At 37.1% G+C, this 27,539-nt stretch overlaps 1 protein-coding gene across 19 annotated transcripts in view; it reads right to left on the bottom strand.

Annotated features, from left to right (window-relative positions):
• Positions 1 to 4,129: 4,129 nt before the first annotated feature.
• PDLIM5 (PDZ and LIM domain 5) overlaps positions 4,130 to 27,539 on the bottom strand; it is a 220,600-nt gene continuing 197,190 nt past the window's right edge. For all 19 annotated transcript variants that reach the window (XM_078445867.2, XM_078445870.2, XM_078445869.2 and 16 more), the window contains 4 exons: positions 14,983 to 15,163; positions 12,399 to 12,519; positions 8,878 to 8,993; positions 4,130 to 7,377 (listed from right to left, as the gene is read on the bottom strand). In XM_078445867.2, coding sequence (XP_078301993.1) covers positions 7,288 to 7,377; positions 8,878 to 8,993; positions 12,399 to 12,519; positions 14,983 to 15,163 — 508 coding nt within the window. In that variant the 3' untranslated portion in view covers positions 4,130 to 7,287. The remainder of the gene's footprint in view (positions 7,378 to 8,877; positions 8,994 to 12,398; positions 12,520 to 14,982; positions 15,164 to 27,539) is intronic.

Raw genomic sequence — 27,539 nt, 5'->3', positions numbered from 1 at the left:
TCTCTGAGTGTTCATTTTCCCTTCTCTAGTACTTGGGTTAAAAAGACTTGACTCTCAGTTTCTCCAGTTATTAGAATCTTGGAGTGAATTAGCGTAACCCAGTATAACAGGTACAAAGTACAAAAATTATATGGTTCGGTTGGTTAAGCATCTGACTCTTGGTTTCAGCTCAGGTCCTGATCTTACTGTTTGTGAGATCAAGCCGTGCACCAGGTTCTGTGCTGACAGCATGGAGCCTGCTTTGGATTCTCTCTCTCTCTCTCTCTCTCTCTCCCACTCAGCTCTTTCAGTCTCTGTTAACAATAAAATAAACATTTTTTAAAAAGAATGTTTTAGTCACTTTTAACTGTAGGAAACAAAAAAAAAATCCCTTGGTTATATCTTAGTATACATCCAACAAATCTCTTAAATATTCAGAGCGTCCATTACATTGGATGTTTAGGGGTAGGCTTTGAAAAACACAATCAATGCTACATTATATTTACTTTGCATATTTAATTCTCGTAAGATTTTTGACAATAAGGGATGAGAAGTTTGTTGTTTAGGTTTCTAGTTCAGCAAGAATATACAATTCAGGTTCTGGATAATGGAGGTTTGGGTTTAGTGAAGAACATAAAGTTTTAATTTGTACCCAGATGTGCCTATTATCAATTTGTTTTCAGTTCCAAATTCAGCTTTCAGATCCCGTTCTATGACAGTGAACTGGACTCTCTAAGCATTGTTCCTTCACGGCGAGCAGTGTTAAGCTTTGTCAACTGTCAGCCAAGGAAACTACAGGAATATTGCAGAAGCCAGGGGCTTGTCTCTCTGGTTCCAAGTGCTGCGTGTTGCTTTTCCTTGCTCCAGCTGCATGCTTCATCCACGGTGCGTGTGTGTGGGGACATCTGCTGGAGCTCTGCCCCGGCTGTGCTTCCAGAATGCACAGTCTTTCGGTGACTTCACATCCCTGGCCCAGGCCCAGCGACCACCTTGCTGCCACCCTCTTGATTTGGGTACTGTGTATTCTAGGCCACCGCAGTCCTCAGCTCTCTGCGCACACCCACGCACTAAACCGTGGAAAGCTAACCTTGGCTTTCCTGCATTCTGGAGGATTTTTTTCTTGCTCCTGGCAACCTAGGAACAGCGTTGGTTGGCTTCAGCAACCAGAGAATTTATCTGCCATTCAGTGGCCTGCGACCACACTTTCTTCAACAAAATCTGATGTCCAGCCATGGGGAAGGGTGCTCATTGGAAATCTGTTCTTCCTCGGGTCCTCTCTATGTTGGGATACCCTTGGAGTTCTCTCTCCTGCTAAGTTAGGTGTGATTTCAGTCTTCTGATTGGACCCAGTCTGATCCACCAGGCGTAATCAACACACTTTCCCCTCAAGCACGAACTTATACTCTCCACAATGTATACTTTGTTGATATTGTTAAAGATCATCCAGAACCTCCTTGGATATTGAGGCACAAGCAAACTCATAGAGTCACATCATTGATTTATATCTTTCCTTGGGGCAGAAGTCCTGGGTTCACTTTGGTGCCTCTCAACTTGTTTGTGGAGCTCATTTTTATCTAAAGCATTTATTATGGTACCAGAGAACTATTAAGCAGGAGTGTAATAACTTAACAGGGCAGAATAAATGATAGGTTTCAGTTGATAAAGCTAGAATTACTTTAACTTATATTTCTAAGTTCATACTTGGAAAGCTCCATGGGTTTGTCTGCTCTCCACTTCATTCAACTAAGGAGGCTTGAGATTGTAAGGATTCTCAAGCAGACAGGAATAAGAGACAACTTCTGGGATCAGATGACATCAATAATGGTCACCTAAGCAAAGACTTCTATTTACACAAAAACTAATATTGGTATGATGGGTCACCGGAGTTCAAGTTACTACTTTCCTATTTACCAAGGGAAGTTTGGCTTATCAGTGATACACCGGGGTGGGGGTGGGGGGGTGTAATCAAAAGACAGCTCTGAAGATATTATAGTCTACTAAAATTCTTTAAACAAACAATGGTATTTTTTAGTAAGTGCTTAGAATGGCACCAGCTATGTGTGCTGTACAAGCAGAGAAAAAGAAGAGGGCGGGGGGAGAAAAAATAAACCTAAGTATATTTGAACTAGAAAGCAAATGTGACAATTAGAACATGAAAAACTAATTTGAAACCCAATTATTAACCAGAAACTTTTTCCTTTGAAACACAGATGCATTAGAGACCATGTCAATCAATCCACGGACCCGGCACAGAAGTCATTTTCCCTGGGAACTATACTGCCTGAAGAGAAATTGAAAACTCTACTCTCTGTGAATTACAAATTGTTTTATTTTTCTCCCTGAGGTCAGTGATCAGGTTTTCTGACATGGAAATGCTTTATTCTTCTACACTAAGCAATGGCTCCAAGCTTTATTGTATGTGATTACACGCAGTTACAAGCACAGGGAAAAGAATGGCCTTCTTGGCCAACTTTCATTTACCAGGGCTCCCCCAGTGCTCTGCCCTTAGTGCCGATCACTAAACACACCTTGTTTCTCCTCAACTCTGGGTTCAAGGTGTGGAAGCCACACCTTTCTTATTAATCATTGATGTAATCTTGCCACCTACTCAGCCTCTAAATCATGGAATAAAGAGTAAATGTTCAGTAATATAATACCGTAGACAAATGGTTTGTTCCAGATTTTCCTCGTAAAGCAAACAGTTGAGTAATCAGATGCTTGCCACACTAAAAATACCTTTGCATATCTCCTTAGGAGAAGAAACACACAGGCTACTTCTGACTTTTGGAGGGGAAGGGAGTCTTTGACAAACTTTCGGGCTTGGCGCTTCCTGAGTTAAATGCTCTCATTCATAAGTACGACACAAAACCGTATCAGTCTGAGATTTCTGTTGGGTAGCCATGTGTCCTAGCCCCTTTCCTCTTTTAAATTTTAAATACTGCAAAGGAACCGTTTTCCCCGGGAGGCTCCCACCCTTGGGATGAGACCCCCTCTGCGGAATTTTGGCACCCTATTAATTAGTGGTTACGAGTGGGAGCTGCTCTCTCTCAGCAACTCCTATTCTGCCATCAGTCAAGTGTGATTCTGTAATAAATTCCCACGAAGCAAACTATTTCTGGTAATTCTCCCTAATTAACACCAGGCCCGCTAATAATACATCAGTACCTATGTGTTTCTGATAGAACCAAGATCTTGTCTGAGAATACTCAAAAAGGGAAGCCGCCAACCTAAATTAAGCTTTTGCTGGCAAAAAGGATTTTATACGTAGTTCTGGAAGAAAACCTTTGATAATCTTATATTGGGGACATTTTGAACAGAAAACACCGAACGACAGGGAGGCTTGTTTCTGGTTTGAGCACTGAATGGGGATTTATTGTGAACACACACTGTTGAGTCTTAAGCCTATAAATCTTGTACTGGATTACTGTTTCTTAACGAAGGAATGACAGATCTCTTATTTTGTTGGTGCATTTTAATGTGCAATGACGTGATTGATAGAAACCAAACAGCAGCTATTAAAATGTCAAATGCAGACTTGATGCCCTTATAAGTTTGGCTTCTGGAGTTTAATATACTGTGAGCAAATAGACTTGAATTTGCCTTTTATTTCCAATATACAGCCTGCAACAGAAACATTCCTCTTAACTTTATACACTTGGAAAAAAAAATCTGACTCAAATCAATAAACAAATGAGGAATAGATGAGCCTATCTAGTTATAGAAAAGTTAACTAATGAGATTGGGATGAGTTAACCCTGAACGTACCGGTTGATTAAAGCGTGAAAATGTAGACGACGACTTACATTGTTTAAATAGGATATGTGATACAAATAGTGCTTGATAGGACAGGTTATTCCAATAAACGGTTTCAGCAATGAGTATTTTTTTAAAACAATGGAACTTATTTGTTAATTTACAACCATGCTATGTGTACTTGCTACATGCACAGCATAAACATGGATCGAGGCAGAATAAATGTGACACTTTTCAAATGTTTTGTTTCTGGGACATTTTGATAGGCAAATGTCATAAAAGAGGGATTCTCCTGGGAATTGTCATTTCTCTTCCGATCCTGCAAACCCTGTTATCCCCATGATCACTTTGATGGGACCCACGTGCCACCCACAAAAAGAAAAACCAGGAGAGCCTGTTTACATCACTGCGGCCATTTATTTATTATGTGCACATTAAGGTGTAACTATGCTGATTATATTTCTCATGTGGTGTTTATTCGAAAATATAGCCAAAAGCAAAACAGTACAGACATATACAAACCGAAAAATGTAAAGCAACAGAAAATACAGATTAACAGAAAGGCAAATGATATTTTGAAAATCCAAAGCCAGTATCTTAAAACATGCAGAGGATTAGGGATGACAGTGATGCCACGTTAGATCCGTGTAAAATTATTCAGTGTTTCCCCCTCTCTTATGTCTGAAAGGCCTCTCCTTTCGACAGGGATGATTGAAAAACTCTAAACATTACAAAAATGTTAATACAACACTAGATTCCTACTTGAACAAGGGAGAGGAAGGAATTATTTTCTATGAAAGTGTCCTAGTACACTACCCTGTGAAAATGGCACCATGAAAACATTTTTGTTGTAGATGACTTTTAACCGTAAGGTTTCAACTGACAGTTGGAAGATTGCAACTCTTATCTGTCTTAACACTGTGACCAAATGACGAGGCTGTAGTGTTCGGCTGTAAATGGAGCCCGAATCCGTAAGAAATAGTATGCTGCTATGAACATAAACAGTGGGGATCCTCTCTTGGCCGCCACTCCAGTGGGCAACATTCAGCCCTTGGAAGTCTACAAAATGTTATAAATTGGAACCTGTCACTAGCATTTTCAAATTTGGGAAATACAAGTGGGGGATGCTTTAGAGTCATATACTGTAATTTTAATCTGTATTATACTAAGTACAGCATTCCAAAATATACATCAAGAAAGACTACAAGTAAATGCTCTACAGTAAAGAGGTAATAATTAAAAAAAAAAATGCTACTGATCTGGAATATTTATAATCAGAAAAATAAATATTCAGGGAGCTCGCCAGAAGAATAAAGTGCTCTGCCAGTTATTAAAAGATTAATGCTGGTATATTAAATATGGCATTCCCCACTGGAAAATACAGAGATTCTTCTGGGTTATAATCAATATTTATTTCACAGGATTAACTGTTTTAGGAACAGATATAAAGCTTTGCCACAAAAGAGGACAAAGCACAAAGACAAAATGATAAATTAGGAAGAAGTAATGTTATCCTTTTAGGGACAAAATTTAGAGGAATGCAAAATTACGCTCCATGAATAGTGTGTATGAAGAAAAATCGAATAAAAATGAGATCCTTAGTGTAAGGTAACTTAATAAGAAATCCAGGTCAAATAAAATTCTTTAAAGGAAATACCTAAATGCCACTGACTTTTCAAATACTATCTTGGCACAGAATCTATAAAGGCAAAACTAAACAACCAAAAAAAAAAAAAAATCTCTACTACATCAAAACAAAACCACCAATTTATATCACGTAAAGAAAGAGACTGACATTAAGATATGTGACCACGCACATTAGCCAGCACAAACTCTACAGGTGGTTTCAGCAGCAATGAGAAATAACGCACAATTCAGTCCCAGCACTCTGTTTCGAAAATAAAACTTCCTGCCTCCCTACAGATGCAGGGCGAGGAGGTAGTTGGGGGTTGCTACTGGTGAAGCCACTTCATGTCACCCTGTTCATTCTTTTATTCCCAGTTAATTATTATCTGTATATAATATAAATCTGCTAGGCCATAAATTAACAGCTTTCAGGACAGATGCCTTGCAAAGTTCTTAGGGAGGTTAAACAAATATTAGAGCCTAAAACCTCCCTCTATAACAAACACACACACACAATGGAAGTGAAGTTGTTAGTGAGTTATGGGGCAGGGAGGGCTTGGGGTTCTGTCTCAACTTTAAAAGCACCTTGCCCCAGACAAATTGATATTATACCTTAGTGGGATCATGGGCTTGCATCCATTCTAGAAACAAAGGGAAAAACTATTCAATGTCATAATCTGTTTTCTCACTGGGCAAATATCAATACGATTCACAATTTCACCACAATGGTTGCTCTGTCTTCATGTGTTATCTACATAATTTCCCCCTCCAAATACAGAAAACAAATAACGAGCCAGTCTGGGCGACTGATCATGTTTCCCTCCTATACTACCAACCTCTGGGAGTAAACGTTTTCCAAACTTCATGATCACATTTGGAAGTGATTCATTTATTATTGAGAGAGCTACTGAAAGAAAACAAACAAACAAACAAAAATCCTAGATTTTATCACATCCGCAAGCCAATCTTTTACTTTTCTAATGCAGAATGAAAGAAAAAAATTATTCTGCGAAGAGAGTTCTCGAACCTTTATCAGTCAGTAGTACAAATCTGAAACTTACCTAATGGACTTATTGTCCAAAAGGGGGGGATTTTTAAAAATTTTGGATACAATCCTCTGATTTACCATAATTCTTAACCACACTCTTTTCTACTTACTCTCTTAACCTCAGCATGAGGGAAGGGGGAAAAATGGAGTTTGACTAATATAGGTGATAAAACAGTGAATATGTAAATAGAAATGGCCATATTTTAATAAAAGGCAAAAATTTGACATTTATAAACTACATGGTGGCTTTTTGGAGGGGGGTAGATGAGAGAAATATCACACCTCCTATTGGCAGGGCACATTTTGATAAAAAATCTCAATGGTCTTCCCCACTGGAATGATCAGCTAGAAGACAAAAAAGTACATACGGTTTTTTAAAAAACTGATACCTACTACTGATAAAATTTTGTTTAAACTATTTCCTCTTTTAAAGATAAGCACTATTTTTGAAAAAATACATTTTACCTACTGATGATGCAAGGCAATTTTCATTGCCTTTTACGGATTTACTCAGAACTACCTAACAAGGAAAGAAAGTATAATTACCTCAGCCTAAATGTTAGAGGTTTTTATTCTAAAGTTTAATTCTTCACTAATTTATTCTATGATGAATTTAATAGTCAACCAGGAAATTGGCTTTTATAAAAGTTATTTTATGGGCAGAAAATAGAGGAAAAAGTAATCATAAATGCCAAACTGTCTCTCTACTTTACGAAGCCAAATATTTCCTCATAGACTTGGTTTTTAAAGCTGGAATTTATCCCTTCAGGGTCACTATTATTTTTCAAAACTCCTACAAATATTAAATCTAAAAACTAATCGGTAATTCTAATTCTTCTCTTTCTCTTCAAATTTCTTCTCCTCCCCTGAGCTGTTGACTTTCAAAAATTCACAGAATGAGCATGTTTCTTGCAAAGTGGCTTGTCCTTCTTGGAGAAAAAGGTCTGACCTTCCAAACTTTCGCAACATACCTGAAAAAGAAGCATTATTTAAAAGAATATCGTTATTTTATCAAATATGCCTAAGAAGGGGAAATGATTTTTCACCCACTGGATAAGACAAAGCACTTCAGTTGGTTGTATTGGACATTCTGATATTTAACCATTACTATGATATCTCATGCAATCTTTCAAAAGCAATGAAGAATGACTTTTTTCTGGAATGCATTCTGATTTATTTAAATCAGTGATCACTATTTTTCTTTATGATAAGTGAAGCACTTGGCTCTGATGAAAAAATTAAGACATAAAGAGGTCACATTAAATATAAGTTCTCTTCCCAAATTCTAATCAATGCCTCCTGTTGTAGGGACCCAGAGCATTCAAAACAAAAACAAATACAACTGCTTTGCCAGATATTCCGAAGGCCCCAGACACATAGACGTAGACTGCCTGAGAATTCTTTTTAATTCATTTCTTTGTTCCTTATAGTAAAAACCCTGGTCAACATCTGGCTACTGGATGATTATACAGTCTGTTAACTATCTACATTTATGTCTTCTTGTCTTTCCTATTGCCTTTGGTAAGTGTAATGGTCATGAGCATCTCTACCAGAGAACAGGAGCAAGCAAATCTGCTACCAGTTGTTACATTTTATAGATACCCTGAAGTCTAAGAGATGGAGGAGGTGAGCAAGGTCAGTGGTCATGTTTGGGGAAATCCTTTGATTCCTATTAACATAACTTTTTCCCTTCATACAACGGGTATTGAGAATTATAAGATATATTAAATCCGATTAAAAAAAGCAAATATCTGAACAGAATATCTCTATTGGATATTTACTTTCTAAATTAAAAATAAAAGTCTTAGGGTAATGTAAATCTCTCAATCTATCTCTGCCATTAAAAATAAAACCAAATGAGGAGGGCACCTTTTGGGATGAGCACTGGGTGTTGTATGGAAATCAATTTGACAATAAATTTCATATATTAAAAAAAAATAATAAATTTTTAAAAATAAATAAATAAAACCAAAAATGTGAAAATATCAAATACAATAGGTAGACTATAGGTTTATTATAGTCTCAAAAAGAAAAAAAAAATTATTCATGGACTATTGCTAAGGAAGGAGGCAAATCAACATATAGTTTGCTTCCATGATTAATTCAACAATAGATTTTTTTTAGAATTGTTTCTATTTCAAGTACTCATGTTTCCAAAAATTACTAAGAACACTCCAATAAAACAGAGTTTTAAAAAAATGTCAAGGTCTCTTACTGTTTTAAGAAATATACAGCTTCTCCTTATAAACATAAATTAAAAATAGGACCTTCTCTAAAGGGGTAAGCATCTTATTCTGTGCCAAGTAATTCAAAATAATGCCAAAAAATTTAATGAACAACTTTGAAGATCACTGTAAAAATACTTCTGGGTGTGAAGGTCTGAAAGATACAAAACCTGCTATTTCCATTTAGTGCTTAGGTGAAAACTGGCCATACTTGCTCCTCTCACTTGGAAATAAGAGTTTACTTACTGAGCATACAAAGCAGGTGTCATGCCAGGTAAAGCCCAGGGCCTCCAGGAACATGTCGCCAGCCTCTATGGGAAATTCACATCCACGGCATATGGTACCAAAAAGGGCATAATAATCTGTATTGGGGCGGGGTGGGGGTGGGGAGACATAATTTAAACATGAGAAAGCTTTAGAATAAGAATTCCTAGAAAGCAGCAACAAAATTGGAATTAAATGAGAAGATGAAGTTACTAGTAACTAGAAAATTTTCAGAGGGTATGTTTTGGCTTGAGACACATGTGTAGTGTGGTTCAGGTTACCTGTGGGGTAAATGCTATTTATTTACATAACTTAACGTCCTTTATTCTGTTTGTTTTTTTTTTTTTTTTTAAATTTTTTTAATGTGTATTTATTTTTGAGACAGAGAGAGACAGAGCATGAATGGGGGAGGGTCAGAGAGAGGGAGACACAGAATCCGAAATGGGCTCCAGGCTCCGAGCTGTCAGCACAGAGCCCGACGCGGGGCTCTAACTCACAGACCGCGAGATCATGACCTGAGCCGAAGTCGGCCGCTTAAACGACTGAGCCACCCAGGCGCCCCTATTCTGTTTTTCTACATAATACTTCTCACTTATCTCCGGCTACTTAAATGTCCAACTTCGTATGAAGAACAACTCTGTTCTCTGATAAGCTATCAACAGACATGACTGTTTTAACAAAAGACAACAGAACTTCCAAAAACTAGCAACAGTAAGACTAAAGAACATAAATCAAGAAGAAATATCTGATATCCCAGCACATTTCATAGAGTATCTAACTTGGTAGGAAAGAAAAAAAGTCACAAGAAACTTCCATGAATAAGAGCCTTGACTGAGGTTCTAGCTGGACTGTATCCTAACAGTAATAGCCACTAATTCTTTTGCTGCAATTTCCTTTCAATTGTAAGACTTTGTGCTGAAAATCCTTAGCCAGAGAACACCATTAACTTGACACAGAGTAGTTATAAAATGCCAATAGGATTTCCTTCTAAAGAAAGCAGTTTTGATAAGATGTTTCTTTATTATTACTAAATTAGAACTTATTGGCAATTTTCTTTTATGCAGCCATTCTCACTACTTGTGTTTACTCCAACCTGGGCTGGAGCGGGAAGTAGACTATCATTTCCAACTTGATTTACCTTCCTTAACAATCTTCAGTATTCCTTAGCACCATTTGCTCCACACCTATCCACTGAGTCCTACTATGTGCCAGGCACTGTTCTAGGCACTAAAGAGTGGCACAATGGTGAAAAAGACAGATGTGGCTGCTCTCTTTAGGGTGATTATATCTTCATTGGGAGCAGGATGTTGTTGTTTATTGTATTTTTCAAACAAGTGATAATAATTTCACATTGTGAAAAGGACCATGAAGAAAAGAATCCTGTGATACAGAATAGTTAAGGGAAGTATGTAACACTCCATTAAATAGGTGGGTTATGAAAGGCTTCTCTAAAGAGGTAACAGTTGGGCTGAGGCATGACAAAAAAAGGAGAACTCACCACAGAAAAGCTGTGGAAGAACATATCGGTTAGAAGAAACTGCAAATACAAAGACCCTGAGGCAGGAAGAATCTCAGCATATTCAGAAAAGCAAAGGGGTGATGACATATGCCTGACAGAGGGTAAGGTAGTAGAAGAAAAGGGTGGCAAAGCATGTCTAGTAAGGAATGTATGTTTACTCAAGTGGAAGCCAACAAAGGTATCAAGCATAATCTAATTCACACTGAAACAAATATTATCATAACTTCTATTTAAAGGTTGGGGAAAGAAGACAGACCATCTTAGTTGGTGATCAGAACATCCAGGCAAAGGGTGAGTTGGATTTAGTTGTGACCACTGAGGTGAAGAGAAAAGAATGAATTTATATACACTGAGGGTACTGCTAGAATTTACTAATTACACTGGATATGAGGAGAGTAAGGGAAAGAACAGAATCTTAGATTTTGGGATAGTGGACAGTGGGGCATTTATTGAAATGGGAAAGGCTGAGCTAATAACAAGTGTTGGAGGTTAAAAAAATACAAGAGTAGATCATGTTCATTAGAAGTGACATTTATTTTTTGTTTTTAAAAAAATTTTTTTAACGTTTATTTATTTTTGAGACAGAGAGAGACACAGCATGAACGGGGGAGGGTCAGAGAAGAGGGAGACACAGAATCTGAACCAGGCTCCAGGTTCTGAGCTGTCAGCACAGAGCCCAACGTGGGGCTGGAACTCACAGACCGTGAGATCATGACCTGAGCTGAAGTTGGACGCTTAACCGACTGAGCCACCCAGGCGCTCCTAGAAGTGACATTTAAATAAATCTTCAAAAATATTTTTCCTTTTCTGTAAGCAATTTTGGGGTTTTAAAAATCTTCCTTCTTAGACTACATGAATATGATATTAAGGCTAGATAGCTGTATAGGTATGTAGCTGGACAGGGACTATCTGCCAGTTAGTCAAAATGTCTTGCAAAACTTAATTTTAAAACAAACAAACAAACAAACAAACACCTCTTTCTTCAGAAGAATTAAGTGAAATCACAAAATGTGAAATATTCTGATTGAGTCAGGGTAGCAGCTTGTAGCCATCCTGTCCCCAAATAGCCCCCCGACGAGATAGGTCACTGGTGTCTCCATAGAGCTTCCGGGTGGATAGTCTGGCATAGATCCGCGCTGCTCCTAACTCAGCTGGAAGGAATGAGTGAGCAATAAAAGGTCACGTGATGCTACCAGCCTCAAATTAGAAGCTGACTGCTCCCTTAACTCAATAGTGTACAACATTCCTTTCCTCCAGCACCACACTTTGCATTTCAAGGTAGATCAACAACTCTAAAGTGGAAATGCAGCGGTGATGAATGCAGGCATGATGAAGGAAAATATTTTGTTTTTTGAAACATATGTGTGGTACTAATATCTAAGAGGAATAATAACAAATAAGTGTTATAAAAGTTCACTTACAGCCTTTGGGAAAGAAAAGGAAGTGTTCAGAGCTCACGTAGTAAGACAAATGTAGCAGATTGGTCCTTAGAGTCCAGTTTATTAAAAATAATTTTACTAAGGGAGCAATCCAAGCCAAGGTTACCCTTCCATTCAGTAAGAGTAACAAAGGACTTCCAATTTATTTTCAAGGCGGTTGCCTTAAACAGCAAATCAATATCATGTTCAATAGCTGAATACTTCTCATGTTTGTAACCACTCAAAATTCACCATTAGAGGTAGCTTTCAGCTACACAATGTGGTGGAATTCATATCCATAAACTATTAGGGATTCAAGTAAAATATTTTCCTACTAGATAATGCATACATACATGCTCATTTCTCTTCAGGAAACTGGGAATATCTGTTTTGACGAAATCACATAAAAGTTTTACATAGTTTTTTGCTGTATATTTAGAGTAACATTAAATGCCCCCAAAACAATTTGGAAATCCACTTTGTCCCCTACTGCCTTTCAACTTGGTAGTAACATTAAGGGTTAAGTTTATTCAAAATTTAAGAAACTAATGGCTTCAGGATCTTACCAGTCTCACAGTATGGTTCACCATCCTCCAAATGAAAAACATTATTACGAATGGGTTTTCCACAGGCCACACACACAAAACAGGAAACATGCCAAGTTTGTTTCAAAGCATTGATGACCTCCTGTTACAGAAAGGCAATTGGATATAAAGAAAGATGATCATACACAGATGCTTGCTCTATTAGTTGTACCAACACAGCCCTTTTAAACTGACCCAATGTAGGCACACGCTTTGTCGTTACCATCAGCTTTTCCTCTAAAGACACACTCACAAATGGTCTAAACTGATACCCTATATAATACGTGAGTTTTCAGTAAACTTATTTAAATAACGACTGTTGTGTTACTTAAACATTATATAGGGAGTGAATAAAGTAAGCATTTCATGAGTACTTGCTGTAATACATTCTGCTTTCTCTCAAAAGGGTGTCAGGGAATATTACAAAGGTTTCATAGTATTATCTTGAAAATGTCATGGAGGGAAAAAAAAAGAAAAGGAAATGTCATGGAGGAAGGGCAAAATGTTCAAAAATTAAAACAAACCTATGCTTTGGTGTATTATGGGAGTAATAACATAATCAGTGTAATCCAATCTGTTTAACACATGTTTACAGTTCTGGAAATCAGCTGTGACTACACAAAGCACACACTCAAATGAGCATCTAAAATTTGAACCACAAAGTATGGATTCTAGTCAACAATGACCCAATGGTTAAAAATACCAAGTATCAAAACAAAACAAAACAAAACAAAACAAAACAAAACAAAACAACAAGTATCAAAGACTTGGGCCAGAGTTTAATTAGTAAAAAGTCTTATTAAGAAGCTGGTTTTGCAAGGAATCATTTCTTTGGATTGACAGAGATGGAGCCATTAAACATTATTTTTTGAAGATGAGTTAATAAAATGGGATTTACTCTTTTATCACAAAAAAAGAGGATGCTACACATAAAGTATGGTTACAATTTGTAAATGAATTACAAAGAGCAAATTGGAAGAAAATACATCCTAAGCTTAACAGGAATTATCTGGGACTGGTAAATATATAGGTCATTTTAATATTCTTCTTTACATCTTTTTGGTATTTTCTAATTATTTAGAGTGAAATATTTTTATAATAAAAAACTGTCAAAATACAATGATACAGAGTAAATTATTAGCCACAGAAAATGCAACAGTTCCCTAGTGATGGATAATGGGAAGACATGGCAGTAATTTAGATCCAGAAAGATCACCATGAAAATGTACAACAAATATACACTGAACCAAATCATTTCTCATGGCTCTTAGCATTTACTTCCCTTTCTATCCTTGAGACTGATTCCTATCCCTTAGAACAGGCAATTGAACAACTGAAACAACCCAGAGGATCTGTCCCTGTAGTGAAGTTCTGGCCCATCTCTAAGGCAATGAGGATAAGATTTCCATTTCCTACAACCTCATTTGGTTCTAAGACTGTTACCTGACTTTGTGTTATTAATGATTCTAGAATTCCATAGACTGTATTTATATACAGTATTAACATATATTCAACTTCTTATTTGTCACTTGGGAAGGTATAGCCCGTATGTTGCTACTTTTTTGTTCCCAACATGTTGTACAAATTAATAATACAGAAATATTTCATGAAGAATATTTATAATTTAAGTGTCCTCAAAGTTTTAGACCCACTTAAAGATGTAACATGAAATTAAAACTACTCAATAATTTATACTAACTTTTCTCTCAACTGACACAAATTAAACTTTCATTATTACATTTTTATAGAGAGAATGGCAGAATTCAGCAATGCCATCTCCATCTTCTGTATTAGTTTTAGGAGTTTCGTATGGGACCAGGCACCTTGGCCACTTCTAAAATAAAATTCCAACTCCTGATCACCCACAGGAAATGACTGACCCTTTCTTTGCAAATAGCAAACTGAGTATTCCAGAGCAGGAAATTCATTCATTCATCATTATTCATTATGTATCTGACTCCTACATTACTTCCTTTTCGAAAAGGGGAAAAAAAAAAAAAAAGGTGGTTAGCTTATTTTTCTATTACATGTCTACTCTCATAAAATAGGTTATATTTTTAAACATTATATGCACTTAAGAAAAATATATCATTTATAAGCTTCATGTCTTATATATTTCATGAGATCTGTGCCCTGTGCTTGAACCCTGACAAATGGGGAAATGCTGGTCTTATAAAAGCTATGGAATTTAATTTAAAACAGTGAAGGTGTCAGTTCTGAGAACTCTGATGTGTGTGGTCCTGTGCGACCTCTTCATTCCTGAGCAAACAGGGTCCTGTTGAGGTAGCACACCCACAGTAAATTATTTTTTTCCCCACAGTGGCTAGACTTTCCCCAGACAAGCGAGCACTCAGTAAGACAAACCCAAAGACAACTTAACCCCACGAGTCCGATATACTTCTACAGAGGTCTATTTAGTTTTGCTTTACAATAATAAACAGTGATGAAAACAGAGAGGGGATCAAGCAAGAAGAAAATAAAAAGGAAAACTGATGTAAGGATTTCAAAACAAAAAAATTATTGTGCTTTAAAGCTCATTCAGAATAAACAGGTTTCTGATACTTACTCCAAGGATCTTCCTTTGACATCGACCACATTCAGGAGCGAAGAATTTCTCATAGCACAGCTCACAATACAGGGATCCCTTTTCCTCCACAAATCCAATGTAGGCCATTGTATTTTTGCAGTGAGCACAGTTAAACTCTTCTGGGTGCCAAGATTTCCCCAGTGCCACTAGGAATGGTCCCCTGCCAGAAGAAAAGAGATCGAGTTGGCTTGGGAATAAAAGTTTCTAAAGTTAGCTTGGACAGAACCTCTTTTATGCAATGTCCAAACAATTAAATACTTGCTCAATTATCCTTCTCAAGGGCTGAAAACATAGGCGCAGTAAATTTACATAGGAACTCTCTGCGCATTTATGTGAAGAGAATAAAGGGGAGGAGTAAAAAGCACTTAAGGGATTCCTTCAAGAAAGGCCATTTCCCCCACTTTTTTTCATCTTCAACAGATTTGGTGGTTATGTTGTTTTTTTTTTTTTTTAATTTTTTTAATGTTTATTTATTCTTGAGACAGAGAGAGACAGAGCATGAATGGGGGAGGGTCAGAGAGAGAGGGAGACACAGAATCTGAAGCAAGCTCCAGGCTCTGAGCTGTCAGCACAGAGCCCGACTCGGGGCCCGAACTCACGGACCGTGAGATCATGACCTGAGCTGAAGCCGGACGCTCAACCGGCTGAGCCACCCAGGCGCCCCAGTGGTTATGTTTTTTGAGTTGCAATGAGTGGGTCTGTCTGCATCATGATAATGAATGAGAATGAGGATGTTAACTCTGACATAAAATGAAATAACCAGGAAAAAAAATACATGGTTTAGACAGAGATGAGAAGTTGACATTTCTATAAAATAGACAAAAGAGAAATCTCAATTTGGTAATGTCAGGAGTCTTAAAAACAGTAATAATTATTACCTGAGAAAACACTGCAGTCAATTTCTCTTCCCCGCACATTGTTTCATATACTTATTTCTCAACTCTATTAAACATATCAAATGTTTATGACCCCTCCAAATAGACTATGGAAACTGTCAACTGGATATTAGAGACTGTTTTGAAGCTACTTAGAAAGGTTTTATTTAATTAAAACATGACTGATTTTTAATGCACATTTGTTTCAAGGTAACAAATGTTTGTAAAGAGATTTTTTTCCATTAAATACTATATAGTCATGAACTGATAAGGCGGGTTTGGTTTCCTTGACAGGAATCCATTATGAACCCTTATCTAGTCATGAAGCCTGCAGAGATGAACCATTCTAGCCTCTGCAACGTACTTTTCAGTAGCTCCATCCCACTAATTTTTATTCACAGAGTGGCTTTACCTCCAAGGCACTTTTACACTTATCCAATTTGTCCATACAACATTCCTGTGAGATAGACCAGGGCAGTTATTACAAACTCAGTTTAACAGATGGAGAAGCTGAGATACAGAATGTTCAAAAGATTGACAAATATCATAAAATGACTGACTGAGTGAAGGCCAGAAGCTGAATTTCCTGATTTGTAGCAAACTGGTATAGTCAACTGAATGTTCTGCTTTTCATCTCATTACCATCAATTATCATCACTGAGTGACCACACAGTTAATTGTCAGTGAGCACGGATACCTGACTTCTAGGCAGATTATAGGAAAAATCATAGTAATGAGCATCACAAAATCGAAGCATTTTTTAGCCTTTAATGATAACATAAACCTTAGTATTCAGTAACTATTTCCCACTGGGAAATTCTTTGCAAATACAGTGATGTTTACTCAGAACCAGCACCTAATCCTCCAAGAGTCAAAAACGTAAAAAAGTTCTCGATGAATGATAAAAATGTGTTCTTTGAGGTATAAGAGGGTATTTTCTAGCCTCATTTTTTGTTAACTTGTTTTTTATTAATAACATGATGCCACTTGTATCAGCTGGTGCGTGCAGTTCTCCTGAGCATTTGAGACAAATACTTTATTATTATGTTTTTAAGCTTTAGGGCACCATAGTTTTGTTATCACTAACAAGGAGTGTCTTTGTTAACTAATTCCTGCCAGAGAAAGAAAGGGCTATAGATCACTTATTCTGTAACCAAATATGTTACTTTGGGTAGGTTGTCCCTCAATTTTTAATTGGATAATAAATAACAGTTCTACTCAACAAGCTCCTTCTTCTCATTTTCTCAGTATATATTCAAAGATAAACCAAGGAGTCACAATGCTCAAAGCTAGACAAAGTTTCATGAGTCCACTGAGCTTTTCCACCAAGTGGGTATCTGGTTATACAACCTTGAAAAGGCTGCCAGGTTCAATTTACTGTGACCATAACATAGAGTCTGGTAGAACTGTGCTAACATTTGCTTGGACACTAAAGGCAGATTTCAAAGAATTTGTCAGACTGAATTTTTTTTATGAGGGCACATCTTCCAGCTCCTCCATAGGCTGGATGGCCCCTGAAGGCCTGTATCTGTATTCAGCTTTCCAGTTTGCAAAAGTCAATCTAATCAAACTCCACATTCCGTATGGATGCACTTGAGAGCTTTTCTCCACAAACATGGCTGTCAGTGCCAGCAAATATTTAACAAAATTCATCTGAGAAAAGAACAACTGATTGAGGAATACACACTCCATTTTTAGATTTCCTAAAATATATGTTGAAACCAAGTCAGACCAGCAGAGAAGGACGTTCTGCGATTCATGGCATATTGGACCTGATCCATTCCACAGAATGATTCCTTTAATGACCGGTGCTCAGCCTGACACCATCAGTCTACACTGACACTTGTCCTAGGAAACAGCCTTGTGACAGTCACCCTTGCTCCTCCTCTAAGTTGCTATTGAGAGTGTTATCTGTTAGAGATCATACAGGGTCATTTCCATGTGGACTCTCTGGAGAAAGTCCTTCAGGTTTGTGTAGTAAGAACAGTTTTGCTTCTTCTGAGCAATAGGGTTTTTACTCATTGTACAGTAAATTTAAAAATTAACTTTCTTTGTTGACCACTGGAAGGCTTAAAGCCAAATTTAGTCAAACCCTAGGCAAGTATGTAAGGTCATTATTATAGGTTTTGCCAAGTCTCAATGAGCACATTTTTGACCAGTCTTCATTTTTAATGGTCCCATTCATGATTTTCATTATTCTTTTGCTTCCTTTTATAATTTAGAAGATTTTCTTATATTTCATGTATTCTTAAAAATGTTTTTAAAAGGTTTATAGAATAGTGCCTAGTACAAATAAATTAATTAAATTAATTAAAACTATCATCAGTTGAGGGACACCTGGGTGGCTCAGTCATCTGAACGTCCGACTTTGGCTCAGGTCATGATTTCATGGCTTGTGAGTTGGAGCCTTGCGTCGGGCTCTGTGCCTGCTTTGGATTCTGTGTCTCCCTCTCTCTCTGCCCCTTCCCTGTTCTCTCTCTCTCTTCTCAAAAATAAACATTAAAAAAATTAAAAAAAAAAAAAACTATCATTGATTGAAAGAATAAGTTTAAGATACCTCCTTACTTTCTTATCAAATCTAAATAGTGAAATGTCTTAACAACAGTAAAGAAACACTCTCTGCACCTTTAAAAACTGAGCTGAATATAACTTTTGTTCCTGCCAGAGCTCCTTTCTTAAACATGCTCAGTGTGGTACTGCCCCAACCGGGTATTCCCTGGCCCAGCTGGAAGAGCACCTTTCCCATCATGTCCTTGAAGTTATGTATAGATGAAACAATAAAATCTCTTATATATAACAAAGTACTCTTTTCTGTGTTGGCAGAGACTAATTTAACAAATTCATTAACACAGGATTAACACTGAAGAAGTTCTTCTTGTTCCAGGTAGATTGGGTTTCCATCTGTGACCTGGACATACAGGCTTGGGTAACAGCAAAGTGGAATTAAGTATGCAGCTACCTCTCTTCCAGTCCTCCACGCCACTGTCTTTCCCAAGTACTCCTTGACTGACAAAGGAAGAGACAGGAAAGAGTTAAAGCACTGACTGGCTGACAAAGAGTTAACCTAGCTCATGAAACTTTTTAGCCTCTTGATCTTCTGTAAGACTTATACCAAAAAGAAAAAAGAAAAGAGAGAGAGAGAGAGAGAGAGAGAGAAAGGAAAGGTGGGGAAAGATGTCAAAAGGAACAGGAAAAGAAAAGCTTACACGGTGAGAAGGTGAAAGGGGTTGCAAATTTCAACAGGCATAACCTAACAGGGATTCAGCTTCAAAATCAAATGCTCCCTTCTTGCCTCCCTTTGTAACTTAACGTGAACAATAACTCTCAGTGATGGAAATTAGCTCTATAAATAGATGAAGAAAATATCAGAAGCTACCTAACATTCCTAAGATCATGTGGATGATAACTGTAAAGCTGGCATTCTAAGGCTACTGGAGATTAGAAATTATATTTGACCCAAAGTTACTGCATCAATAGAAGTTAAAAATTAAAAAAAGCTAAGAAAATCAAAAGAAGTTAGTCAACAAAAGGTAAAAACAAAGCCACATGAAAAAACAACTTGTGCTCAAAGACAAAAATGGCATCTGATACTCTACTTAATTAGATATAATAAAAATGTATACACCAATTTTATATTATTAATATGGTCAAATTTTGGAAAGGGCTTGGCATGAGCAAGGAGTCCAAGAACAATGGAACCATAGGAAGAGTTTTCTGGAACAGAAAAGATCACTGGAAAAAACCACACACACACATTCACAAATACAAAGACATGTGCAGGGAGAGTAAAAGAGAATGAAATACACTCGAACATGACAGTGAAACACACTCCCTTTCAATACTTACAATACTCACAATTAGCAATAGTAACAATCCTTCCTAAAATTAGAAGTGCGGCATTTCCAGTAAACTGCGCCCAAACTTTCCAATTTGGAGCATTAAATAACATATTTCTATTTTTACTGAGTATCATCTTTAATTTGTAAGCCCATTAAAATACTGCTTTTAAAAGGTTGTGAGGCCAACTGTAGCTTTTCATTTTAAAGACATAAATGACTCACTGCCCAAAAATATATGCACAGGTAAAATGAGCCTGAACATAACAGTGAATAAAAAGGACAAGTTCTAAAAAAGGTAATATTAACTGATAATTCTTTAAGTCTATTGGAGACAATTATACTCAATTATTTATATTGGTTATTATAAAATCCACGAAGCAGGAAAATGTGATTCTATATATTAAGACAAGTGAGGTATAAATTCAACTTGGAGAAACTGTTATCATACATTCCTCCAAATACTTTTTAAAAGTTCAGTCATTAACTGAACAGCAGAAAATATGGCAGGAAACAAAGCCAGGAAATGCCCTGCTCACACGGAACTTACTTTCTAGCATTGGGACAAAAAACCAAATAATGTTAAAAAAAAAAGTTAGATTTTAACAAGAGGAGGACAATGAAGCAGGGAGGGAAGATAGGGAGACTGTATATATTGGGGTGGGGGGGGGGGATTAAACAGGTGGCCAGGGACACCTGTTTTAGTAAAGATCTGACGGAGGCAAAGGTGAGCCATGCAAATATCCAGGGAAAGAGAATCCAGGCAAAGGTAACACCAAGTGCACGGGCCTGATGAAGAGGCCTGGGGAGTCTGAGAAACAGCAAGAAGGCCAATGTGCCTGCAGTAGAGGAAACAAGGGGGAAATTGTCAAGTAATAAGGACAGAGAGATAATGAGGTGGCGGTGGGATGGGAGTGACTGTGTAGGGCCTTTAGGCCACTGTAAGGATTCTGGCTTCCACCAACCATTATGGGGTTTCCAGCAAAAGAGTGACATGATCTAATTTATGTTTTATCAGGATTACTCTAGCTACTGTGTTGAGAACAGACAGGTAAAGGGCAAGGGCAAAAGCAGAAAGATACTAGTTGGAAAACAACTTCATTATCCCAGGTGAGAACCATGGCTTGGATCAGGGTAGTAGTAGTAGTACAAACAGTGAGAAAGGTTCAGATTCTGGGTCTATTTAAAAGTTAAGAGTTAAAAGGATGTGCTGATAGATCACGTGAGATCTGAGCAACTGAGCAAACAGAGCTACCACTAACTAAGAAGAGCAAAACTGGGAGAGAGAGCATGGCAGGCAGTATTCCAACATGGCCCCCAAGACACCAGTCTTCTGGTGTACATGGCCTGTGTGATCCCCTGGTCTAGAGTGTGGGTGGAACCTGCGAATATGATGGAACATCACTCCTGTGACTAGTTTATTTTACCTGGCGAAAAGGATTATGCAGATGTCATGTGAGTTCCCTAATAGGTTGACATGGAGTTCATCAGAGATTGTTTAGGAGTGTGTTAATTTCCACATATTTGTGAATTTCCCAAAATTGTTGGTTAGGTATTTCTCATTTCACTCCATTCTGCTCAGACAACATACTTTGTATGACCATCAGTCCTTTTACATGTATTGAAACTTGTTTTATGGTTTAACACATGTGGTCTATCCTGGAGAACGTTCCATGTGCGCTTCAGAATTTGTACTCTCCTGTTATTAGACAGGATGTTCTATAGATGTCTGTTAAGTTTAGTCACAGTGTTGTCCAAGGCTTCTTGTCAACTTTCTGTGCAGTGTTATACTCATTATTGAAACTAGGGTACTGAAGTTCCCAATTATTATTGTTGAATTATCTATATTGCTCCCATCTATTCTGCCAGTTTTTGTTTCATGTATTTTTGGGCTCTGTTATTAGGTGAATATATATTTATAATTGTTGTATCTTCTTGATGGATTTAATTTTTTATCATTATTAAATGTCCTTCTTTTCTCTTTCAACACCTTTTTTCTTAATGGCTGTTTTATTTAATATTAGTATATAATGTCACTCCAGCCATCTTTTGGTTATAAAGTTTGCATGATGTATCTTTTTGTACACTTGTACACTTTTATTTTCAATCTCTTGGTATCTTTTAGCGCGAAGCGTGTCTGTTATAGGCAGCATGTAACCAGACCATGATTTTATCTATTCTATAATTCTTTTAATTAGAGTGCTTAGTCTATTTACATTTAATGTGTAATTTCTGGTAAGTTAGGAATACGAGCACCATTTTGTTATTTTTTTTTTCCTAGATAGTCCTACATCTCTGTTGCCTTTCCTATATAAAAGAGGGAAAGAGGAATTAAGCTCATCAGCTGACAGTGAAAATGGGAAATAAGTTATTACAGGTCTAAGGAGAAAAAAGAAAACATAAAACTGGCTTTCTGGGAGATGGAAAAGTAAACATACTAGAGACATACAGCAGATTTTTGTCACTATTAAGAACATATCTGAGTGACACCTAGATGGCTGAGTCAGTTGAGCATCCAACTCTTGATTTTGGCTCAGGTCATGATCCCAGGGTGGCAGGATCAAGCCCCTCATGGAGCTCTACTCTGAGCATGGAGCCTGCTTGAGATTCATTCTCATTCTCTCATTCTCTCTCTCTCTCTCTCTCTCTCTCTCTCTCCCCCCCCCCCCGCCCCATGCTCTCTAAAATAAAATTTTTAAAAAATTAAAAAAAAAAAAAAAACAAACCCCACACCTGAGATTAATAGCCATGAATTTAAAGTGTCACTGGTTAGTATGGTTAGAATGGGTTTCCTTCCAGCCACATCCACCTTCAAGTGTGGGCAAAGAGTAAACCAAGACTTGGTTTTTCCAGCCTAGTGGTTTCAGTTAAGTGAATATGATGAAGTGAGAGATGGGCAAAGGAACTGAGGATGTATGCAAGGGATACTGACTAATGAGTGCCTAAAGAATTCAGACTGGATAAGAAGGGCAGTGAGGATATTGGGACCCAAGGGAACAGTGAGAAGGTATTTGAAACAATGGATCAGAAGTTGCTGGGAGGCAGGGAGTGGTCAAAGGATTGCTAGAATTGAGGTAACGGGGGAGAGTGGAAATATAGGCTGCTGTTCTTGAATGAGGTGCTTAGAAATGAGATTATGGAGGAAATGTAGTTAATGGTAGAGGATATGACTGAAAACTGGTGGCTGAAGTTAACTAGAGGAATCACTGAAGTATAAGATGTCAGAGAATTGACAGACCTCAATATTAGAAGGATCACACAGATAATGAAATCGCCAACATGGATTTCCATTATTAATATATTTTCATGAGGCAAGATTAATTTTCAATTTTACAACTGTGACAATTTAGAACCTTTTGGATATCTCACAATTTTCCTAAGTACTATGATTCAGAACTCCTTACTATGGATATTAGGGCAGTACATATATATTTCTTGTATTACTATAAGGGAACGATGTACCTCTCCTAATGCTTACATTATTACATTATGGTTATCTGTGCCAGGGTTTTGGCTTCTCTATCAGATGATAAAATGTATCAAAACAGGAAGTGTCTCTTAATCTTTATATACTATAGTGCCAGTATGGCAACTAGCGCATGTTTTCTTTTTAACTTATTTATTTTTTAAAATTAAGATATAATTGCATACAATGTGTAAGTTTATGATGTACAGTGTTTTGGTTTGGCATGTTTATACATTGTAATATGATTACCACTCTAACAACAGCCAACACTTTGAAAGTTTTCAGTGGATATTTGTTGTATAAAACTACTGATTTTATAAGTAGGCTATTGAGCCTTATTGTTTGCCATTCCTTTCAAATAAAAGAAATTGGTTTGTTGAAACTAGAGAATTCTCACTTCTTTTGCACAAGTAGGATTCTGGATGTATCTCTATTAAACTTACCAACAACTGATATGGTTGTTGATATGCTGGTTTGTATTTTTTACTAAAGTATAACTGGATTATTTTGCTAGGGCTGCCTTAACCCAGTACCACAGATTGGGTGACTTAAACAGCAGGAATTTATTTTTTCACAATTTGGGAGGTTGGAAGTCACATAGATAATAAATGGTAAAACCTAAATTTGAGTCCAGATCTAACTAATGTTAGATACATAATCAAGATGTTGGCTGGGTTACTCTCTTCTAAGGCCTCTCTCTTTGGCTTATGGATGGCCATCTTCACATGGTCTTCCTTCCATGTATGTCCAAATCTCCTTACAAGAACCCCAATCATAATGGATTAGGGCCCACCCTAATGACCTCATTTTACCTCTTTAAAGACCCTATCTTCAAATATAGGCACATTCTGAGGTACTGGAGGTTAGGGCTTCAACATATGAATTTAGGGGGGCACAATTCAGTATGTAATAGTCACTTCCTTAAGGGAAGGGAATATGTCTTTGATTTCTGTATCACTGGTGCCTAAATGGGGTAGCACACAAAATATTTAATGAGTGTTGCTTATTGAATGACTACATTTCTACATTAGATGAGAAACCGGAAAAGTGAACCCTGGGTCATCTATAGGAGTCTAAGAATGCATGTATATAGTACAAAGTCATTTTGGTGGGGAGGTAGGAACTTCTAATTATTCAATCTATTATTTACTCCCTTCTTTCTCACTCATATACTAACACATTATGAAGAAAAGCAGTCAAGTTATTGCAGGTCTGCTTAAGATGTTTTTCTCCTGATTAAATACAGTAACAAAGATGACTATGTATATATTCATAATAGTTATACATTTATATATATTAATATATCTTGATGTATATTTTCTTTACACAAAATTAGCATCATACTTAAAATCAAAAATAGATTTATGTTTTAATCTTAATATGATACTATAAACACTTTCCTTTCTTTACTGCATTTTTTTAATGTTTATGTATTTATTTTGAGAGAACACATGTGCATGCACGAGCAGGACAGGGACAAGGAGACAGGGAGAGAGAGACTCATAAGCAGGCTCCACACAACACGAAGCCCCATGCGGGGCTTCGATCCCACAACCATGAGATCATGACCTGTGCCAAAATCAAGAACTGGACGCCTAACCAACTGAGCCACCCAGGTGCACCTAAACATTTTCCTAAGTAGTAGTTAAAACATGAATAAAATTTAAAGTTAGATCCGGGCTCAAATTCAGATTCTACCATTTACTTACTATCTGTGTGACTTCAGGCAAATATGTATCTTCTCTGTGTCTAGGTTTTCTCATCTATGAACTGAGGCAATTTTACTAATTGTCTCGCAAGTTTATAAAGAATGAGAATTCAGGTAAAATTCTTAGCACAACATTTGACATATATCAAGAACACATTAAACAATTATTATTATTATCCAAAAAGAGGATCTTAATGGCACCATAATATTAGATGCTGAACATTTGTGTTTTTTCAAACTTTCCACTACAATAAATTTGAAATCTTGGTCTATATGTCTTGCTCATAAATCTTGGCCTAATGTCTTTGGTTGTTCCCTTAAACTCAAGAGCTAACATATTACACCAAACTTTTTTATTTTCAAGTGAAGTTTTAACAGAAAGGGAGAATAAATAAAATCTATTAATAAGGGAATGCTGAGAAACTGAAATGCTTGGTGAAACAAGCAAAAACCTCTCCCTGGGGTAGCTGAGATGGCTCAGCATGAGGAAAGTTTGAAAATCACTGAGCAAGAAACAAATGTTAAAGTCCTCTCTCTCACTGGAATAAACAATGGGTTGCCAGAATGTGATTGTTCTGGTGCTGTGCCGCAGGCAAACACAGAACAATAGCACTGTGGCTATTTCTTTTAAGCATTCCACAGCCAGGAAGAAATTCAAGCCCTATAAATCCTGTATTCTTTCACAAAGATACTAAGCTTAAAGTGAATGGTTCAGTTAACTCCCTGTACGTAATACAAGCGGTGAACAGATTTTAATGCCACTGGGTAGATCAGTAAAGAAATAAGCTAGACTTTTCATAAACCTATCCTATTAGGAAAAATAAAATGTGGTTTTGGCTACATTAACCTGATTTTCTGCTTCCCTATTATACCAGCACTCAACTGTCAATCAAGTCTTAAGTGTAAGAATCAAAGAAATGGTACTTCTATCATAAATGGATTGGAAATGTTCCATAGCAAACTTCTCTTTTTTAATTTAATGTTTATTTATTTTTGAGAGAGAGACAGAGAGAGAGAGAGAGAGAGAGAGAGAGACAGAGAGAGCGTGCGCGAGAGCACGAGCGGGGAGGGGCAGAGAGAGAGGGAGACACAGAATCGGAAGCAGGCTCCAGGCTCTGCGATGTCAGCACAGAGCCTGATGCGGGGCTCAAACTCACGAACCGCAAGATCATGACCTGAGCTGAAGTCAGACACTCAACTGACAGCCACCCAGGTGCCCACGTTCCATAACAAACTTAATCAAAGCATCAAAAGAATTTCTTATCCATCTATAAAAGGCCACTAACTAATTAAAGTAATGTCTATTTAGGTGCAACATTCGTAACTCTTTTCAAGGTTCAAACAAACCAAAAAAATGTCAGGCATTAAATTACATCCAAATAAAATATTTTATGGAGATTTTGGATAAATATGTTCTATAAGAGATAACAGGCTCAATGCTAACATTCAATAATTAAGTTTTCTGAGGCCATCAACTTTGCTAAAGAAATTAAAATAAAACAAAATTTGCCTTAGTTTGCTTTTATTTAAATACTTTTTGAAAATGCGGGAATTATAAAATACATAAGAGGGGCGCCTGGGTGGCTCAGTTGGCTAAGCGGCCGACTTCGGCTCAGGTCATGATCTCGCGGTCCGTGAGTTCGAGCCCCACGTCGGGCTCTGTGCTGACAGCTCAGAGCCTGGAGCCTGTTTCAGATTCTGTGTCTCCCTCTCTCTGACCCTCCCCCGTTCATGCTGTGTCTCTCTCTGTCTCAAAAATAAATAAACGTTAAAAAAAAAAAAGAAAATACATAATAAAACAATACAAATTATAAACAAATAATGTAAATTACTCTGTGGAAAATAAGATATAAATTATAAAATAATCCTAAACTTCCCAGAGTTTGCAGGTTACAATATTCCCTACTGAAGTATCAAGCCTGCAACCGCAGCTTGTTTTTAAAACAGGTGTCCAAGAGAATGTCACTTGATCTAACGTGTCCTTGCTTTGGTAAGTGATACTGACACTGAGGCCAAGAATAAGAATTATGCTTTGACTAGGTCTCTGAACTGACCACAGTCTATTCAAGCTACTTTAGCATTTGAACACCAAGCAAATATGCTTATGTTAATTACCGTCATGTGATCTTGACATGAATTAATCCCTGTTCCTATTAACTTCCCTAGTAAATGAAGCTTTAATGCTTAACTGATAACAAAGTGCTGGGATAATCCAGAGCAATACAAATTTAACAGATGAGGGAGCAATAAGTAATGGCCATTCATCTTATTAATATAATACATATTTATTTCACATGGCAGAAAGACTGTGTATTAAAATTACATCCTGGCCTAGCGTTAAAACTGAAACCAAGATAGGTAGGGAGGGGTGGGAATGTAATTCCTATTTAGATGTTCATATTTTCTCCACAGTAATTTTTTCACGTGTTGGTACTTATGATTATAGGATGTCACAGAATTTGATAATCAGACAATATGAATCAACAACTGATAGGGTTTGACAGTTCGTTAACCCATCCAGTAATTACTTGCTTACAACAGCATACAAATAGCAGTGACTCCAATCTCCATAAGGGGTATTTTTATTCAGAATATAGTATCCCTAACCACCACTCTAGGTAACCAAAGTACCATAACTTCTAAAAACAAAT

The sequence above is a fragment of the Panthera onca genome, chromosome B1, assembly GCF_046562875.1.
Source record: "Panthera onca isolate mPanOnc1 chromosome B1, mPanOnc1 haplotype 2, whole genome shotgun sequence".
Classification (NCBI taxonomy): domain Eukaryota; kingdom Metazoa; phylum Chordata; class Mammalia; order Carnivora; family Felidae; genus Panthera; species Panthera onca.
This window is presented reverse-complemented; position numbering and strand designations above follow the sequence as displayed.